General features: G+C 46.2%; 1 protein-coding gene across 3 annotated transcripts in view; it reads right to left on the bottom strand.

The window, feature by feature from the left end:
• Positions 1–12,896, bottom strand: part of LOC143924618 (ras-related C3 botulinum toxin substrate 1-like) — a 100,687-nt gene that overhangs the window by 59,219 nt on the left and 28,572 nt on the right. For all 3 annotated transcript variants that reach the window (XR_013261897.1, XM_077449015.1, XM_077449014.1), the window contains exon 2: positions 94–165. Coding sequence is in view for 2 of the 3 variants with exons in the window: in XM_077449015.1 (XP_077305141.1) it covers positions 94–165 (72 nt within the window). In the remaining variant the exon portion in view is untranslated. The remainder of the gene's footprint in view (positions 1–93; positions 166–12,896) is intronic.

Genomic DNA, 12,896 nt, shown 5'->3' on the forward strand with positions numbered 1-12,896 from the left:
AGACTTGTGCAATTACTGACTAGTCCACTTTAAATGGCAGATTAGTCAAATTAGTTAAAGTATTACAATGATGGGACCTTGTTTTTTACTTACACAGTTGGGATGTATTCTCCAGGGAATGCATTGCTGGTGTAACTTATCAGCAAACAAGTCTTACCAACCGCTCTGTAAAAGAAAAGAAATGAATTCAAATGCTTTATTTATTTCAATATTAATATTAATGTAAACAATTAAAGAACAACTGAACTGACAGTGCCAGTAAGCCTCTATCTGGTTGACTGTTACTTGTTAAGGGCTATTTTTCTGTTCTGAGACTTTACAAGGGATAAAAACACAGAAATGTGCATGTATTACAAAGATGAAATGCACAGATTTCTTGTTTTTTTTGTCTTGACATACGCCACTTGACCTCCAGAAGGTTTTCCCCCCTTCCTGACCAGGCCATCTTTTTGGGATTTGGCACTGCCTTATTTTAACTGAAATTGTGTTGTCGTGTGACGCTGTACACAAATGGAGCTTTCTTTTAGTGGTATTTGATCACCTCTGTGGTTTTTATTTTTTGCGCTATAAATACAAAATGGTCGACAATTTAAAAAACAAAACATTTTTTTACTTTCTGCTATAAAATGTTCCAATAAAAAAAATGTAAATAAATCAAATTTCTTCATACATTTTGGCCAATATGTATCGGACAGCACAAAGGACTCAAAGATATTAAATAAAGAGACATAACACAATTTATTTCATGTTGGCTATAATGGTCAAGGCGTTTATTAAGAGGTAACTCAAAAATGTAACAATAATAATCCATAACCAACAATATAATTAAACTTAAAGTTACATGACCATAAATCATTTATTTATTTAATACTATCACCTAGTCCATTCAGAACGGAACTGGATGACGAACCCCACTAACAAACGCCATGACATAAATTCATATATATTTCAACGGGAGGGTGGGTGGGAGCGGGGCTCAGTCTTCAGCGGGGGGTCTCCTCAGGCAGTGAACGAAGCGGGAAAGCCGCCGGCTTTATAATGTCTGCCCAGCTCAATGCCACCCGATTCAGCCAATCAGGACCCCTTGCTGTGGTGTACCACATTCTGCCATTACTCAGAGCAACCTAAAATGGGAAAACAGGAGGGGGGGGGGGAATGGAAAAGACAGGCAGCCCTCTGTACTGTGTCATGGAGCCCTGCATAAGCGCTAGGGGCTCAGTCATTCTGCTACATGTTTTTGGTAAAAAAATAACTAAAAAAAAAATATTTATATTGATTGGTTTAAGCAAACGTTATAGCGTTTACAAACTATGCGATATGTTTATAGAATTTATTTTTTCTAGTAATGTTGGCTATCAGGGGACTTATAGCGGGACTGCAATATTGCAGCAGACAGTCAGGACACCAATTTACACTGTTTGGGGACCAGTGACACGAATACAGGAATCAGCACTAAAAATATGCACTGTCACTGTACTAATGATACTGGCTGGGAAAGGGTTAACATCAGGGGCAATCAAAGAGTTAAATGTATGTCTAGGAAGTGTTTTTGCGTTTACTGCGTGCTGATTTAAAGCAGAGGGAAAAAAGCGAATCTCTGCTTTGCAGAGGAACGGGATCGTCCCTCCTCCCTTGTCACAATGGAGATATGCCTTGTTTATTGTTCATTGCTCTGTGTCATGATGATCGCCGAGAGCCTACAGGAGATCCTTGGAACTTGTAGTTTAACTTCTTCTATGAATTACGTGGTTCTGCCCACAGCTGTAGCAGTAAATGTACTATGGAGCTGTCAGGTCAGGTAAGTGGCCCTATTTAGCTACAGGATCCATCCAGCTAGCTTACATCCCAGCCTAATGCATCAAACATGGGGGAAGAAATATGAGCATCGAATTGAAGCTGCTGTCCAAGAAGCACATCAAATCTAATAATCTAATCATTATCCCACTGAAAAAAGGGTGAAAATTATTGCAACACCTGAAATGTTTTGCTTATTTTCTATTTTACACTTTGAAGCCTTTAGGACGCATTCACCCAAAGAACAGCCAGGACAGTCCCTGACCTGAGACAAGTAGGCAAACCAGGAATTTATCTTTTTCTAGGTCAGGGACATTGGGCACAAGTCATACTTCTGATTCTGTAGGACCCCCCATGGAGGACACAGCAGGGAGGTAAAACACCTGCTTGCATTTGTTGCTCCCTCGCCGGCTGGATCATCGGCACGTTACTTTCTTGCTGGCGATAGGGTTTCCACTTTTCCTTCAAGCCAAACCCAAAACATTTCACAGATGTGCAGCAATTTTTTTGTAGTTCACACTATAGGATTATAAAATACCTGGGACACCTTGGGTTACCCAAAGATAGTAGTAATGAGGTGTGCTATGGTGAACAGTGGCTGTGGCCAAATTGTATTAACAGTGGGGGGGGGACTTAAAGAGGCATGGTTAAATAAAACAAAAGCATTGGTGTACCCATAAAATATGATTTGATTAATAAAAGAAATGTCAGTTAAATTATGAAACTAGCCTTCCTTAAAAGTGGACACTGTCAGCCAGTAGAGCAGTGGATGGTGTCAGAAGATCAGTGGAGGGCATCAGTAGGGCAGTGGATGGCATCAGTAGGGCAGTGGATGGCGTCAGTAGGGCAGTGGGCGGCGTCAGTAGGGCAGTGGGCGGCGTCAGTAGGGCAGTGGGCGGCGTCAGTAGAGCAGTGGACAGTGTCCACTGGTTGTGTGTGAACCTGTTAGGGGGCAGAGTCTGTAATACCATGCTTTCTCCTGCAAACGTGTCCCTGGTGGTTAGGACACCAGTCCAGTGGCCCTCCATTCACTGTCTCTGGCAGCATCGACGCCGGTGGCTGGGTGGGAGAGAGGGAGCACAGACAGTGCAGTGTGACCCGGCTGCAGGACATTAGCCCCACTGGAGCGGGGCAAGAAGGGGGGGGCGTGCTGTTTGCTGGTAGCTGACGGGGGGTAGCTGACAGAGGGGAGTGGGTAGCTGACAGAGGGGAGTGGGTAGCTGACAGAGGGGAGTGGGTAGCTGACAGAGGAGGTGGGTAGCTGACAGAGGAGGTGGGGGTAGCTGACAGAGGAGGGGGGGTAGCTGACAGAGGAGGGGGGGTAGCTGACAGAGGAGGGGGGGTAGCTGACAGAGGAGGAGGGGTAGCTGACAGAGGAGGAGGGGTAGCTGACAGAGGAGGAGGGGTAGCTGACAGAGGAGGAGGGGTAGCTGACAGAGGAGGAGGGGTAGCTGACAGAGGAGGAGGGGTAGCTGACAGAGGAGGAGGGGTAGCTGACAGAGGAGGAGGGGTAGCTGACAGAGGAGGGGGGGTAGCTGACAGAGGAGGGGGGGTAGCTGACAGAGGAGGGGGGGTAGCTGACAGAGGGGGTAGCTGACAGAGGGGGTGGCTTACGGGGAGAAAGTGGCTGACAGAAGGGGGTGACAGGGCAGATGAGAAATAGACCTCAGTGAGAAGACACACAGCGCACGCCAGGCAGGGAGGCGGGACTCCGGGTGGCTGCGATCACCCACAGTCCAGCCCCATCTGTACATGTGACAAGCTCCACCAGGCCAATCACAGACCCTCATGTCCGCCACCTGCACGTGACCCATTCAGGAAAATCCCAGGGAGCCCACTGCTCATCGCTGAGCTGGGCTCGGAGAGCACAGGCTCAGGCATGTGTGTAACATTAATGGCGGGCAAGGGAATCTGGATGCGCTGCTCTAGATGTTGCAGCCAGGGCCACTGGTCACAGAACGGTTGAACGTAAATGTGCAAGGGTTTCTGGCAGGTTGAAACCTGGGCACATGTGTTAAGTCCCGGACTGTCCAGGTCAAAACCGGACAGGTGGCAACCTTAGCTGGCGACCTACCTTCTGAATCGTTGTTGGCAGTGAGGGACTAATACCTCACTGATTCAGCCTGTCAGCAACACATACAAGCAGATGAATGTTCTCCCTTTGAATTTTTGGGATTCGGTCACTGATGAGTTCTTGTCAGTGACAAGAACTCATCATGTGTACAAGCATCATGTGTAAACTGCAGTTAGCCTTCAAACATGTTTTAACCCCCCCCCCCCCCCTTCTTCTCCTACCTATCCTGCATAACCTGTATATATAATATTGTAATAGTGAGAGTCCCTGTCACTATGAAAAGGGATGGAAAATGGACACAGAGTCTGCATGTCGGCAGACTGCAGAGCTACAGAGCATAGCTTTGAAATGGAGTTTTCTCCAGGCTTTGCTATGTTCAGATGGGGCTCTGTAGTTTGGAGATTCCTCAGAGTCTTGGGTGGGACGGGATCTCCAACCCTGTGTCCAGGTCTTTTGGATAGCCAGCAGGTTGTGTGCCCAGGTGCACACGGCCCATATAACGAAGGGCTGGTGAGAGCAGAGAGTGGAGTGTGAGCAGCTTGCTGCTTCTGTGCGAAAACACCTGTGTCTGGAGAGTGGTCTGAACTGTGGGAAACTGTAGCCTGTGTAAGGGAGATTCTTTGCCCAGGGGCTGGGAAAGGCTGACCAGCCTTGAGAGTCTGGAAGACTATGGAAGCCAGTGAGTCCAGGGGGCTGGAAAGAATCAACTCTGTTGAGAGAGCCAGGTGGCTTGGTATGTTTTCATTTATGAGTGCTTAACTGAATGACGGCTACAGGGTGTGTTGCTTAACTCTGGGAGGATGTACTATATGTCCTCCCAGAATTCCACTCTCACGCGGCCCCTGGGGCACACACTTGAGAGCATCTGTGACCGCCGGGTCCGCTCATTGCGGCCGTTTACCACGTGAGAAAGGTACAGTGAGAGGGGAGAGATCAGTGTCAGCAGCGCTGTGGGCTGGATCTGCAGTGCCCACAGCGCTGCTCTCTGACAATTAACCCCGCAATGCCCTGCCAATACTCTGCAATACCCAGCAATGCCCTGCTAATACTCTGCAATGCCCTGCCAATAATCTACAATACCCAGCAATACCCAGCCATAGTCGGTGATACCCTGCAATACCCAGCCATACCCGGTGATACTCTGCAATACCCAGCCATACTCGGCCATGCTCAGCCATACTCTGTGATACCCTGTAATACCCAGCCATACTCGGTGATACCCAGCCATGCTCGGCCATGCTTGGCTGTAATCAGCCTCTGTATGTGGCCAGGCTGTGGAAGTCTCACACACATGTTATCGCCTTACTCAGGACGAGTAGGAGAATCTCCTGTACATGCCATGTGTTAGAAATATTGTATAAATTGACAAATTTGTGTTTAAAAAAAAAAAAAAAAAAAAGCATTTTAACCACTTCCTGCCCGCCGGCCGTCATATGACGTCCTTGACTTTGTAGCTACAGGCATCATTCAGATATCATCTTTTTCAGCCGGCGATTCCCTACACCATAAGAAAGATCATAGCAGCTGTTCTGCTGCTTGATCATTCTAACAAAACAACAAAATCCTTCCGAGCCTTAAAAGAACCCCCTATCTATCTGCCACTAACAAGCTGCAAACGTTAAACACGTCTCATACGTTCATGCACATTAAAAGCAGAATTGAATATACGCTGTGCTGGAATGGCTATGCACTGAATAATCTGTATCTTAATCTATAGTTCTAGATCCATAAGAATATAATAATGTGCATAAAATAGTAAACATACAACTGGTGTACAGTGCAAGTGCAAAATATAGCAAAACAAATAATGTGCACAAAATCTGTAAACGCACAACTAAATATAAAGTGCACAAGTGCCAATAAAACTCTGTGAGGTTATATGGGGTATGAGGTTACAAGGTGCCATGCACAATAACACATCAGGAAATAAAATATCAATAATAATAATAATATTAGATGAAAAAAGTGCTAAATGCATACATATGTGATAGCAAACATGTATAAATAAAAAAAACTTATAAAAAGGTGCAAGTGCATAAGCCATACAAGTGTCTCTATATTATTAAAAAAAACTGTTCTTTCTGTCTTAGGCTGTGATAAGAAACACAAAATGTTGATTGATGTGAGGCTAGATGCAGGTGACGTGATCTCCAGTGATCATACGATTGGCATGCTTGTTACATCCAACCGTGGCTCTGAATCATGCATAGGTGAAATCTGGGAACCCCTTATGGTAATAAGCTCACCTCAGAGCATGTGATCTGCTTTTACACTGAGTCAAAACACGAATATATGTAGCTACAGGCATCATTCAGATATCAGCTTTTTCAGCCGGCTCTTCCCTACACCATAACGATCATAGCGGCTGTTCCACTGCTTGATCGTTCTTAGCCCTTGTACACACGGTGGGATATTCCAAAGGAATGTGTCCGATCGGACCGTTTTGTTGGATATTTTCCGACTTTGTGTGGTCTACATCGGACTGTTTCCGTCGGAGTATCCGACGGACCAAGTTTTCCAACTTGTTGGTAAAATTTTCAAACAAAATGCTCCGATCGGACATACTCCGATCATGTGTAGAGAATTCTGATCGGACAAAGTGCCACGCATGCTCAGATCAAATTCCTACACAAAAGCTATTGGCTACTAGCCTGAACGTAGTCCCGTCGTAGCTAAAAAAAAACGCCATCATGTCGGATTTTCCAACAACTTTTTCTGACTGTGTGTATGCAACAGTTTCGGACAAAATCCATCGGACAAAATCTGATGGACAAAATCCGACGGATTTGGTTGTCGGAATCTCCGACCGTGTGTACAAGGGCTTACAGGAGGCGAGAGGGGACACCCCCCCCCCCCTCCTGCCGCCCTGCGGTGCTTCTTGCCAATACAATCAAAGCCAGAATCGTTTTTTTATTTATTTCAGGCTTCCCAGCCTAGAGGTGAGATGCGGGATCTTATTGACCCCATATCTCACTGTAAAGAGGACCTGTCATGCCATATTCCTGTTACAAGGGATGTTTACATTCTTTGTAATAGGAATAAAAGTGATCAAAAAAATTATTTTTGGGGGAAAAAAGTGTCAAACTAAAATAAAGTAAAATGAACAATAAAAACATTTTTTAATTTTTAAAGCGCCCCTGTCCCTGTGAGCTTGCATGCTAACGCATACGTAAGTCCCGCCCACATATGAAAACGATGTTCAAACCACACATGTGAGGTATCGCAGTGAACGTTAGAGCGAGAGCAATAATTTTGGCCCTAGACCTCCTCTGTAACGCAAAGCATGTAACCAGTAAAGAAAATTAAAGCATCGCCTATGGGGATTTTTAAGTAGCGACGTTTGGTGCCATTCCACAAGCGTGTGCAGTTTTGAAGAGTGACATGTTGGGTATCTATTTACTCAGCGTAACTTCATCTTTCACATTATGCAAAAACATTGGGCTAACTTTACTGTTTTTTTTTTTTTTTTTTTTTTTTTTAAGCACAAAACTGTTTTTTTTTCAAAACAAAAACACGTTTGAAAAATTGCTGCGCAAATACCGTGCGAGATAAAAAGTTGCAACGACCACCATTGTATTCTCTAGGGCCTTTGCTAAAAAAAAACATATATAATGTTTTGGGGTTCTATGTAATTTTCTAGCAAATAAATGATGATTTTTACATGTAGGAGAGAAATGTCAGAATTGTCCTGGGTGCTCCAGAACGCCTGATGGCGCTCCCTGCATGTTGGACCTCTGTATGTGGCCACACTGTGTAAAAGTCTCACACATGTGGTATCGCCATACTCAGGAGTAATAGCAGAATGTGTTTTTGGGTGTAATTTGTGGTATGCATATGCTGTGTGTGAGAAATAACCTGATAATATGACAATTTTGTGAAAAAAAAAAAAAAGGAAAAAATCTTGATTTTTGCAAAGAATTGTGGTAAAAAATTACAACTTCAAAAAAACTCATCATGCCTCTTACTAAATACCTTGGAATGTCTTCTTTCCAAAAAGGGGTCATTTGGGGGATATTTTTACTTTTCTGGCTTGTTAGGATCTCAAGAAATTAGATGGGCCGTCAGTACCCTCAGGTGTGATCAATTTTCAGATATTGGCACCATAGCTTGTGGACTCTATAACTTTCACAAAGACCAAATAATATCCACCAATTTGTACTTATTTTTAACAAAGATATGTAGTAGTATAAATTTTGGCCAAAATGTATGAAGAAAAATTACTAATCTGCTAAAATTTATAACAGAAACAAAGAAAAATTCTTATTTATTTTTTTTTTTTCTTTTATAGCACAAAAAATAAAAAACCGAGCGGTGATTAAATACCACCAAAAGAAAGCTCCATTTGTGTGGGAAAAAAGGACAAAAATGTCATATGGGTACAGTGTTGCATGTAATTGTCATTCAAAATGTGAGAGCACCGAAAGCTGAAAATTGGTCTGGTTATTAAGGGGCTTTAAGTGCCCAGTGGTTAATGAAGTTAAACCCCTGCGTGGGATTTTCTGGATGGACTTTTGTTTTGTTTTCTCCCTTTAATAAATGTGGGCTACCAGGCCCTTAACTATAAATGCCTGTCAGATGTGGACTCACTGCACAAAAATGCATCTATCCACTTGAGCTAAACACCCCAATATCCCAAGTGGTGTTCAAATGCGGACATACAGATGGTGAAATCCGGGTCTCTGCACTAGTAGGGAGTCATTTCAGGAACTGATGCTAGCTGTGTGTGGCAGCCAGGCAAACTGCATTGTGCAGGAGTTCAATTGGCGTACTGTTTCATTGTGTGCAGGTAGTGCACCTGTGAGAATTTTTTTTTTTACTGCTGTGAACTGTGTAACAAGCTGCTGTGCATGTGACTGCAAGGATGAGGCAGTCAAAACACAAGAAGTTCATGTTAAAACTTCCTGTTTAACATGAACTTCTTGTGTTTTGACTCGGCTCAGCATGGCCTGAGAAGATGTCTCCACCTTGGAGGGCCAGTGAGGTGTGAGACAGTGAATGAATGGTTCAAGCAGAATCGCAAAGAGTGGGGCGCAGTGTAAAGGGCTCAGATCTTGGCCTCTGACTATATGCAACCCATGCTGCCTACAGAGGAGGTTGAGGACTTCCTTGTAAGAGTTGAAAAAGTTGCTGTAAAGAGAAAATGGCCAGGGGACCGCTGGCCAAAATTGCTGAAAACCTTATTACGGATAGAATTCCAGTCGGTTTAACATTTGTTGGATGGGAACCAGGATGACTACTGTAAGTTTAAAGAAGAAATCTTTCTTAGTGGAGAGTTCCATCGTATCACGGGCCACCAGCAATGCTCCAGGATGGGAGAAGTGTCACCGGAAGACCTAGGTTTTGGAAGTTCAGAGAAACATAAGGTTTTCTGTTATGACAGCTTAGGGAAAGTGGTCAGCCCAGAAAGGAGAGCACATCAGCCTGAATCCTGCATGAGGTAAGGCCAACCAGATTTGGAGTGCAAGTATGTGGTTACCTCTAGCAACAGGGATCTTGTGTTTACCTACAGGGGGTCTCAGTGGGTCCAGAAAGGCTGCAGTGTTGCTCCATGGCCACATGGGGGAGTCAGCCTGTGGAGACACCACACCTGTGAGACAGGGCACTCAAGTGAAGGCTATGACACCAACTGCAAGAACTGTTAAGACTGTTTCAGTTTATGATGCTGAACCCAGTGAAGTGGGAGTATGTCCAGTGGGGAGATCCTCAGTACAAATGGACATGCTGCAGTGTGCTACCCAGAGCAGTGGGGAGGCACAGCGTAAAGCCCAACTAGCTGCAGGGCTAAAGACTGGAAAGGACATGGGGACTCTGCATGTGCCTGCTATAATCCAGCAGGTGGCTGGTAAAATTGAGCTAGGGGTGACCAAAATGGTGCTAGTGACATGTTCCCTAGTTACAGGCGTTGCAGTGTTGCCCAGGGAAACTTCCAAGGAGCTTGCAGTGATGGAGCAGAGAGTTTCCCAGTTTAGCTATGGAGCTGCCCAAATAGGTAAGAGTGCCCCTTTTACAGAGAGCGGGCGCTGTGAAGAGTCGCTCAGAGGTTATGGTGGCTTATAGACAACCCACAAAAATTGCAGTTTTGTCTACATGCAATGAGAATGCTAATGATCGTACTGACAAAAGTGATACTATTGGTGATGATTGTAATGAAATTGAAACATATTTCTTGTAATGTCATAATTGAGAGTGAGGTTGGTAATGTGTTTACTACCAATGATGAGAGTAGGAAATCTCCCATGACAGGCAGAGGCACAGGATTGTCCATGGAAGTCTCATGGGTTCTCCATGTGTTAGTCAGAGGCTGTCCAGGATGGCTCTGGTGCTACACTGGTGGAACAAGGGGGGACTAATTCACACAGTGAGAGTGTGGGCACAGCCCCACAACTCTACGTGTAACCCAGTTGGAAAGGGGTTAATTCAGCCTTCAACAGCTGACAGTGCAAAACTGGAGGTGTATGTACTGCCACCAGAGCAAGGTGGTCAAAATGGGGTATTGCACCTTGCCTTGGTTGAGGATGCAATCTTCCAGGTTGATGTGGGTAAAAAAATATTGTTACAATGTGGGGTAGATAGAAGTGACAAGTGTGCTGTTTTGGCTAGTGAATCCCAGGTTCCTGTGGGGCCTTCTAGAGCAGCTGATGCAGTGCTGTGGAGCACCAGGGATGGAACCACAAGGGACTGGGATGATTGGTGCAAGGAAGCACTTGCGGCACTAGGCCAAGTGACAAGGAATTACAAAGCAATGATCTGTCCATGTCTTTGTTACACAACACCTGCTATGCCCAATGGAGGGGTCATAGAATGGCCGGTGCTCAAGGGTACACCAGCCCCTGCAAAGGTTGTTGCAGGGGCGGATCCAAGGTGGGGGCAACGGGGCAATTGCCCCCTCGGAGAATACGGCCAGCGGATGACAGCGCGGCCGGTTCCGCGGGTGCCAGCGCGGCCGGTTCCGCGGGTGCCAGCGCGGCCGGTTCCGCGGGTGCCAGCGTGGCCGGTTCCACGGGTGACTGCGCTGAGTGCTGGTGTGTGGACGGGTGAGGGGGGCAGCTGGGCGGCTTAGGAGGGCTGCTGGCCAATCAGGAAGCCAGTGGGCAGGGGAGCAGGGAGATGACATCATCTCTCACTGCCCTGCATCCCTCGAGTTCTGCCCTCACTGTGCGGGAAGCTGTGTGCAGCAGAGACATTACATCATCTCTCTGCTGCTTATCTTCACTCTGGGACACAACAAAAGACCACCTTAGCAGAAAAGTGACACAGTAGGTGACAATCCGCAATGTGTGGCAGGCTACGTGGCAATCCGCAATGTGTGGCAGGTGACGTGGCGAGTGACAATCCGCAATGTGTGGCAGGCTACGTGACAAGTGGCAATCCGCAATGTGTGGCAGACGACATGGCAAGTAACAATCTGCAATGTGTGGCAGGCTACGTGGCAAGTGGAAATCCGCAATGTGTGGCAAGCGACATGGCAAGTAACAATCTGCAATGTGTGGCAGGCTACGTGGCAAGTGACAATCCGCAATGTGTTGCAGGTGACGTGGCAATCCGCAATGTGTGGCAGGCTACGTGGCAAGTAACAATCTGCAATATGTGGCAGGTGATGTGGCAATCCACAATGTGTGGCAGGCTACGTGGCAAGTGACAATCAGCAATGTGCCGCAGGTGACGTGGCAAGTGACAATCCGCAATGGGTGGCAGGCTACGTGGCAAGTGGCAATCCGCATCTGGTGGCAGGTGACGTGGCAAGTGGCAATCCGTAATGTGTGGCAGGCTACGTGGCAAGTGACAATCCGCAATGTGTGGCAGGTGACGTGGCAAGTGACAATCCGCATTTGGTGACAAGTGACGTGGCAAGTGACAATCCGCATTTGGTGGCAGGCGACATGGCAAATGACACCCTCAGGGCTCCCACTGATTCTGCATTATGGTGAGTTGAACCATTTAATTTTATATTACAATGTATTAATAGAAATTATTATGGTGCCATAATGATTGAAGCACCAACACCAGCCATTTCCCATATAAACTGCCCCCAAAAAAACATATTTTATAGCAGTGCCCCTCCCGAGACTAGACTCTGGATCCGCCCCCTGGGTTGTTGTCCACAGCCCAGCAACTAAGTAATAGCAAGTGTCAAGGTGCGAATGTGACTTGAACTGCAGAGGTTCATTGTTGAGTTGGAGGGGAAGAGGAGACATGTGGCTGACAGTGCTCCAGGGGAGCAACAGACATTGATGGTGGATACCTCCAAGGAGGTGGAGGTCTCTTCCGAGGTCTCAACCTCTCAGACTACAGTGGATGAGCCCCTCCATGTCTCTGAGGAGGGAAAGGTCCCTAAAGAGGTCACAAATTTAGACATGGAATGTTTAGAAATAACAGAAACTTTACTTGAAATGCTGGAGTTGGCAAAAAACACACTCCCTGTACACTTGGGTGTCTCCATCACAGTCGGACCAGGTGGTGCTGCGTAGTACCAATGGGTGGAGCCAGGTGATACAGGTGGTGCTGGAAAACCTTGCCCAAGATTGGAATTGGTGGGACCAATGTTTATTTACCGTTTGGCACAGGATCTCTCAATTCCTGGTGAGGGTACTTCCAGTTGTTGACTGGTATGGAAGTCGCTCAGGGGAATTGTTGGAGATATCAGAGGTCTTTCCGCCTGGTGCAGTGACTGAAAACATCTTTGCTGGTGCGGTCTGAGGTGCGGCTGAGCAGTGGTCAGTAGAGGGCGCAGATACTGTTTCACCTGCTAGACTTCATGAAAAGAAAGGGCCCAGAATGGATGCGGCAGTAGTGGAAACGCTTTCTGTCACTGGCCAAGAGGTACAGGTTAAGGTACCCAGAGACACTGTGGGAGAAAGTGCTGAAGGTATTGGTTGCTGCAGCACTGTAATGTGTACACCAGTTGGCATTATCGCAGTAAGGAATGAGTTGTGCTTGGGTCAGTGTCATTTGTTAGGACAGGTGCCCATGGAGCATTGGACAGTAGGTGAGGTGGAACTTGGTGATAGTTCCGTGGAGCATAGCCACG

The sequence above is a fragment of the Lithobates pipiens genome, unplaced genomic scaffold (genome assembly GCF_037356315.1).
Source record: "Lithobates pipiens isolate NorthernLeopardFrog02 unplaced genomic scaffold, aLitPip1_a1.2 Scaffold_22, whole genome shotgun sequence".
Taxonomy (NCBI): domain Eukaryota; kingdom Metazoa; phylum Chordata; class Amphibia; order Anura; family Ranidae; genus Lithobates; species Lithobates pipiens.